Source organism: Plasmodium inui (genome assembly GCF_000524495.1).
Source record: "Plasmodium inui San Antonio 1 unplaced genomic scaffold supercont1.12, whole genome shotgun sequence".
Classification (NCBI taxonomy): Eukaryota; Apicomplexa; class Aconoidasida; order Haemosporida; family Plasmodiidae; genus Plasmodium; species Plasmodium inui.
Genome location: NW_008481846.1, coordinates 466,065 through 473,926, shown reverse-complemented (window position 1 = coordinate 473,926; position 7,862 = coordinate 466,065). Strand labels below are relative to the sequence as shown.

Here is a 7,862-nt window from a genome sequence, read left to right as displayed (position 1 = left end):
TTTTTTTCTTGCACGAGGGAGACGTTTGTGGGCCACAAAGTTCGTGGTTTGAGAATAGAAGAAAAGAAAAAGACAAAATTGGGAGAAAAAAAAAGTTACCAAAAAATGGAGAAAAAAAAGTGACCAAAAAAGTGACAAAAAAAGTGGAGAAAAGATGGGAAGATCCCTCCTTGGGAACACACAGCCTGCGGAGAGCCGCTCAGCTCAGAAGAGAACCCCCACTGGAACCAATTCTCCGCTTTACGCCGCTTTGGCCATGGGCTCTATCTGGCTCGCCCCAAACAGACAAAGTTGGAACGAAAGCAAATCGGGGTTATAAAAAAAAAAAACGTAAAAGATGACACCAACTGCACAGCTTACAATCGCATGGAAAGAAGAAAAAAAAAATAAAATAAATGAACTCAATGGTTATCTTAGCCGACCTGAAAAAAAAAAAGACACCATTTGAGGTTGGAACACATTTGTAAATTGTGAGTTTTTTTTTTTTTTTTTTTCTTTTATTTTTGGAAGTGATAAGACCAACTCGCTCAGTCGTCAAATGGAAGGCTGTTCTGTGATGGAGGTATGACAGTAATAAACTGAGAAGTGGGAGTTCCCTTCTTTTTTGCGTCCCCACCCTCGCTTCTCTACAGTGACGTCCTACCACGTGGTAGGATCCAACCCCAAAGTGCGCCATCTCCTAATTATCCACATACATTGGGATGATACTAATCCGGGGAGACTGCAGATGATAGTTGGGCTTATTAGGCCACGTCGCGCATATCAATCTTTGCCCCCACCCCACAAGATGGTCACTGCATAAATGAACCCTCCGACAATGGGAACAAATAAAAAGGTCACTTTAGTAAATGCCTTACATTCTACCACCTCAGCTAGGACATACACACGGGCGGTACCCCTTCGTGGGGGAGCCCCTTCGTCGGAGCACACCTTCCTGGAGCAACGAATTGTATTTTATAAGAACCGAAATGTGGACAGCCCGGGTTGGCACAGCTAACCTAGAATAAACCAATCCAGTCGAAAAAGTCATCAGGCCATTCGTAAAAACTACCCTTCTTCTGTATGCATACCGATGGGATGATGCCTTACTGTACTTTTATCTGCCCTGAGCGGATATAACTTTTGAGTCCTCTTCTCAGAGCGGTAATTAACCCCTCAGCGTAAAAGAAAAAAAAAGAAAAAAAAAAAAGAAGTAATAATGGTGTGTAAATAAATAGCGAATGGGATGTCGAGGAGAACAACGTGAGGGGTTGCGTTTATCCTATGGTTATGTGCACTGATTAGCATTTATATGCAGAGGTATATATACTGCAACGTGGACTAGCGTGTTTTCCCTCACTTGCGTATGGGTACCTGTTGGGGGGAATCATCCACCCTCATAAAGGATCATTTCGTTTGAAGAAAAAAAAAGAAGCGAGTCATATTGCATCTCACAGGAAAGGCATGTCAAACGCACCATTGGTTAGCTGCCTTAAAAGGGAAAATACGTACGTGGTGGTGGTGTGAGGCATATCAGGAAAAAAAAAAAAATAAATAAAAAAATAAAAAATAATGCACAACTTGCTACCTCCTTAACTTCTAATCTTCTTCCCTTGTTAATTTTTTTTTTTTTTATTATTTTTGTGGCTCGGTGGCAGTCCCCCTTCTTCCAAAATTGCAAGCACGGTATTGGAAGTTTATCATCCTTTAACGGAGATAAAAGCGGGACGGGGCTACGAACATGCCTGGGATGCGTTATCGCCACTGAACCAGTTGCGCAGCCCAGTGGAAGGTCACAGGTAGGACGCTAACATGATGATAAGAGGTCGATGAGAGGCCACTAAAGAGCCGCTAAACAAGCCCCTAATAGCCAACTGGAGGGGACACCGCGAGCAAATCAAGTAGGCGAGCGGAACCCTCCATTGGATTTCTTCACACCCGCGGTGAGACGTGTATAGCGAAGACGTGGGGCGTAGCAGAGCCGGAGGAGCCGCCCTGAATGACTATTATACATCGCCGCAACAATGATGTCGACAGAGGCAAGCCACAGAAACAACCTATTCTTCCTCGCGGTGAGCAAAAACAAAGCAACGGTTTATGAGTATGACGTTAGTTTTAGTAGCTGCATAATTAACGATATAGAAAAGGAGATCAAACGGAGCGAAGAGGATGTTGGGGCCTTCAGCCAAAGTGGAAATCGCGAATGTGTCATTGGCGAAACGGCCAAGCGCGAATGCGCAGATGTGAAGGAAACCATCAGAAGCAATGGAACGGTACCCCGAACAGAAGGAAAAAAAACGGGAAAAAAATTCAACAACGATTTTGTCGTCAATCGGGGCATTCGCATCTACAAAGAGTTCGATGATGTAGAGCTAGCCACTTGCACAAATGATTATAAAAAAATAATCCTTGTGAGGAAGGCCGACTTAAACGTGGCAGAAGTGATAGACCTACAGGGGGGGACCAATAGACCACCCTTTCAGATCAGGGCGAAGACGCCCATAAAGGCAATCAACAGCAGCCCCAAGGATAGCCACCTTGTGCTGTACTGCCAGTACAAGCCGCAGGTGTCACCGCACAATTTGTTCCTATATAGGATTGGTCAGGCGGCTGCAAAAAAGAAGAACAGGAATAAGCAGAACAAGCAGACTAATCAGAGCAATCAGCCCAATCAACCTAATAAGAAGGACAAAAATGGTGATCGCGTCGGCAAGGGGAACCAACGCGCGGATGATGGAGAAGCCCCGAAAGAAGAAAAGTCCAGCACAACTCCGAAAGGAATCCCCAAAGGAGGAACGAAAACGTCGGGCCAGGGTGACAAAACAGAGGAGGACAGCCACCATGGTTACGGAGGAAGCGGCCAACGGGATAACCTCGACGAACTGCCCGTGCGTGTGGACACGCTCAAAAGTTATAGCAGCAAGATGTGGCCCTTCTACAAGTGGAGCCAAAGCGAATCCATCTGTGCCATCCGAATCAATAATGACATTTATGTGTACAGGGAAAATAACTTCACATCGTACGTAAGTAGACTCTCCCTGGAGAATCTCGAATTTTTTGATGTGTCCCCTGAGCAAAGTAATAAAAAGGGAGTGCTCCTCGCCACGTACGAAAGAGGGGGTAAAGGTCAGCCATCCGTTTTTAAGATTTTTAACTCTTCCGATTGGAAGAACCATGTTTATACGAAGACCTTTTTCAACTCAGATGAGATGAAGCTCAAGTGGAATAAAAATGCCAGTGCAGTGCTGCTAAATGTACACACACAGGTGGATAAAGAGAAGCAGTATTACTACGGATTGAGCAACTTATTTTTTATCGACACGGATAAGTTTACAGAGGTGAATATAATGACAGATCGAGGGCAAATCTATGATTGCATCTGGTCCTATAATCAAAACAAGTTTTATGTCTGCAAAGGAGACATCCCGGCGGAGATTGTTCTTTACGATAAATCTGCCAATATAGCTCATTCTTTTGGCAGGCATAAATTTAACACCTTAAAATTGAATTGTTCAGAGAAGTTGCTTCTAACTGGTGGGTTTGGAAACCTAAGTGGAGATATCACCTTATGGAATACTTCCACGAAGAAGGAAGTTACCAGAACGAAAGCATCTTGTGCAGTCATTTGTGAATTTTTTAATGATGGGAAGCATTTCGTGACAGCAACTACCCACCCAAGACTCCGAGTGGATAATCATCTGAAAATCTTTACTCACGATGGATTCATCGTTAGTAGAATCAATTTTGAAGAATTATACCAGGTCATTATTCTTCCTTTTAACAAGATTCCCTTCTCCGAATCAGATGCATCTTTGGGTGTCTTCATGGAAAACTCGAGTCAGCAGATTTATATACATAAGCAGCTAGGTATCGATTCGAAGAAAACTGGCGTTTACCGTGCTCCTGGAACGTCTGCCATTGCAAGCTTAACTCTAAATGGTTTTATGAATGCCAAGAAGCCGACACAGAAACCGGGCAACCAGAAACCTCCGGGTGCCAACTTCGTGCAGGAGCAGAAGAAGAAGGCCCCCCAGAAGAAGAAAAAGAAAAAGAAGAAGAATCCCCAAACGGGGGAGGCCGAAGGGGACGTCGAAGAGGACGAACCGTAGGAATATTACCCCATCGGAGGGGAATCCCAGGAAAGAGGCCATCCCAGCAAAAGGGGAAGAACCATACCATGTGTATTACCCTTCGCATCTGTTAAGGAGCTTCTCACCAACGAGATGGGGCCGTCCTTGGGGGCCCGGGCCTCCTCGCCCGGCAAAATATCCCACCGCGTAAAGAAGTTTCTGAAATAGCTTACCATCCTAATGCATCTTCTTTTTTTTCCCCCCCCCTCTTGGAAAGATTTACCAAATGGAAATACCTGGTTGACGTCACCTCAATGATGTGATTCTCTCCCTTTTTCCAAATGGACTAGTTCGATGTTCTTATTGGAGGAAGGGGCAAATATATGATAATCTGCCGCTCCACTCAGCATACCATCGTATCATTCACGTTACGGGGACTGCTCAGCGGTGGATAGGTAGCTTCTGCCATCACCCTTAAGAATGACCAGCCTAAAATTAACGTAACGGGGAAAGGGACCGCCCCAATAAGACAAACATGCACAAAATTGTGACGGGGGCGAAGCTGCCATTCGCTCATGTTGGGTGCAGCCATATCGTATACAGAGGACGCCTTGGGGCAACAGCACGGATAGAGCTTCTCCATCTCGCCGGCACTGCTTCACCCCGCCGCTTCCCTTTTCATTTCACTGCTAATTAGATGATAGGTGGATGGTTTAAAAGTTGAGCAAAATATACTTCTATATATGTGTGATTATAAAGAAGGCGAAAATGAGGAAAGCGTTGTTTTATATATATACGTGCGTGGCGTGCACACATGCATATAGCATACATGGTAACATGGACACACGCGTGCATGTGAATACATGCGCATTGTGCTGGGCGTCCCGCCTGCCCGGCATGCGTGGGGTCAGATAAACAATTAGGAGGAAAAAATGAAAAAAAAAATTCATTTAATTTAATTTAGCCTTCCAGCCACAAAAGTTAAACCAAGCTATGCAAAAAACCAAAAAAAAGAAAATATGTGATGAATATGTAACTGTTTGTACCTCGGGCACACACTCGCTGCTCCCTTCGATCGAATCGCTTGATCCGTCTGGTAGTTGTCTCTGCCGCTTCTGCTGCTCCTCTGTGGGTGCAACTCTTTCTTGGTTTTACATGTCCACGTGCGCGCCCATATATCTGCCTAGGTACAAGAATTCATGCTTACGTGCTTGAGAATGAACATACAACGGCACAAACATGCCTGACGCCAAAAATTGGGCAGGGGGAAAAAAGCGAGCCTACTTTCGTTACAACTGCGCGTCCTTACTCAGAGCTCTAACCACGGGGAAGGAATCTCGAACACACGCTGCATTTAAAATAGGGTTATGCCGCTTTTTTTCTGCATGGCGAAGCGGAGTCCTTCCCATGGTTAACGAGAAAAGGGGCGCAACGTGACGAAGTGAGCATTGGTTTTCCCTTCTCAATTCTCACTTTTGGCACGTAAAACTGTCTTAGTTAAAATTGGGCATCTTTCTCCATGCGCTGATGGCCTCTGCTTTTCCTTTTCTGGGGATTACTAAATGGCGCGCGAAAGTGCCGCGTGAGAGTGCCGCATGAGAGTGCCGTGTGAGAATGCCGCGCGAAAATTCTGCGCGAGAATGCCGTGTAAAGTGTCACTCCATTTCTTTTGCCTCATTCGTTCGATTCGTCCTGCTGGACCACTTGTCTTTTTTTTTTCTCCGTTTTATAAATTGTGTCAGTGTTATTTTGTATCCCTCTTGGGGCGAAGGGTTCCATGCAGTTTGCGGTGATAGCGCCGCTTTGGGGATGGCTCCTCCATAGGAGGAAAGGCCGCTTCACCTGGGGAACGCCGCTCCACCCGGGGAACCCCTCTCACTGCTGCGCGCAGGCCACTCTCTGACCCTCCATCTCGGGCTGATGATCTTCGTCCTCGTAGGCATCCTGCTGCTGCTGTTTTGTGAGTCTCTGTTTGAGATATTCTTTGTCGACTGGCTGGCATGTAACAACTTCACATTCGCTTTTTTCCAAATCGTACTTCTTCTCAATTTCATTCTGCTTCTTTAGAATTTTCAAAACTTCTTTCTTCTCATTTGTTATGATTAAATCCATGGGGTACTCCACCTCGAAGGTGATGTACAGGTTGCCCTTCTTAAATGGATCCTTATACGTTGGCATTCCCTCTTCCGCGATTTCTCTTATGTCTCCATGTCTGACAAATCCAGAGTTTGTACAGTCCACTAAAATTTTCCTTTCATCCAAGTGCATAATTTCTGCAACAAAACCGGTTAGCGATTCGTACAGGGAAATCTTATGTGAGATAAACAAATCGACCCCCTCTCTCCTAAATAGCTGATGTGGCTTCTCATTCAGTATGACGACAAGATTTCCTGTAATGACATTTGGTTTTTCATCTGCTTCTCCATTGAATACAATTTTATGTTTATTTGGTGCTCCCTTTGGAATATACACTTCGATAATTTTTCTTGTCTTTAAAACACATCCTCCTTTACAGTTTGCACACTTATCCTTTTCGTTAAATATTTTTCCCTTTCCTCTACACCCATTGCAGGTCACTTCAGTCTGATGTAATACACTGGAGTGATACCTCATATACGTCTTTGTTCCTCTTCCGTTGCATTGCTTGCAGTCCACTTTGGCATCCTTTGGTCCTCCATGACCTTCACAATTGGCACATAAAACATCTTTACTTATGGCTAATTTTTTTGTCGCGCCGCTGTATAGCTGCTCCAGAGTTACCTTAACTTCGCTTACAATATCTTCTCCTCTCTTTTTCTTTCCCTTTCCTGCATTCAGTATGAAGTCAAACAGGTCCGTCGGCTCGGTTGGCTGTTCTCCATTTTCCAGGCCTTCCTCTCCGTACTCGTCGTACAATTTCCTTTTTTCCTCATCAGACAGAACTTCGTATGCTCTCGAGATCTCTTTAAATTTCTCTGGGTCTCCTCCCTTATCTGGGTGATGTATTATAGCTAATTTTCTGTAAGCTTTTTTTACTTCATCTGTGGTGCAGTTTTTCTTTAAATTCAAAGCTTCGTAATATTTTGAATTGTTCACCTGAGGGGATGGGCGAAAATGAAAAAAAAAAAGGAAAAAAAACAAATTTGTATGAACTGTTCAGGCGTTTTATTTATTTTATTTTTTTATTTTTTTTTTTTAGCTAGCTACTCATCCGTTCGAGTGCAGTGCGGTGTTTTCCACTCGTGCGCCGCAAAAAAGGGGGCACGTTGGAAAATGTGGAAAAGAACAAAGCGGGGGAGCGGCAATGTAGCGGCTCGGTGTTTCGTATAGCCACGTTTGACTTTTCCACATGCACAGCCTTAAGGAGGAGCGCGTCACACAGTGCGGCGTTTCCATCTATGTACGGACGCAGCATGGGACGTGTTAACGAAACTTGTTCACGCGGGATGCAGTCCCGCAGGACAAGATTACATGTATGTACGTGTATGTACATGCTTGAATAGGGGGAGGGGTGGGTAACTTAGTAAAAGGAAGCACTTTTCCAAGTATGTTACAAAGGCGTCCTTCTATATGTATGCAAATCTCAGTGGGTGAATTTCCCCCGCTGGGCGCCTTCGCATATCTCCTCTCTCTGCCGCTCACTCCGCTCCTGCTTACTTCTCTTTTCCTACGGGTCTGTTGCCCGCCCATAGAATCAAAGGGGAAACCAGAAGAGAAAAACATTTTCCACTTTCTTAAATGTAAGGAATGTGAAGAACTGTACTTTTTGTAAAATTATCAGCTTTTGGAAACTCTACAAATGATAACTCTTTGAGTTATATGCCACGGAATTCG

At 44.6% G+C, this 7,862-nt stretch overlaps 2 protein-coding genes across 2 annotated transcripts; one reads left to right on the top strand and one right to left on the bottom strand.

The window, feature by feature from the left end:
- Window positions 1-2,003: 2,003 nt before the first annotated feature.
- Window positions 2,004-4,088, top strand: C922_03147 (hypothetical protein; the record flags this gene model as incomplete). Its single annotated transcript, XM_008818739.1, has 1 exon — window positions 2,004-4,088. One exon carries the CDS (start codon window positions 2,004-2,006, stop codon window positions 4,086-4,088), a length of 2,085 nt encoding a protein of 694 aa, XP_008816961.1.
- Window positions 4,089-5,924: 1,836 nt separating this feature from the next.
- Window positions 5,925-7,443, bottom strand: C922_03146 (DnaJ like subfamily A member 2; the record flags this gene model as incomplete). Its single annotated transcript, XM_008818738.1, has 2 exons — window positions 5,925-7,124; window positions 7,363-7,443. The coding sequence occupies 2 exons, from the start codon at window positions 7,441-7,443 to the stop codon at window positions 5,925-5,927; spliced, it is 1,281 nt and encodes a 426-aa protein (XP_008816960.1).
- Window positions 7,444-7,862: the final 419 nt, after the last annotated feature.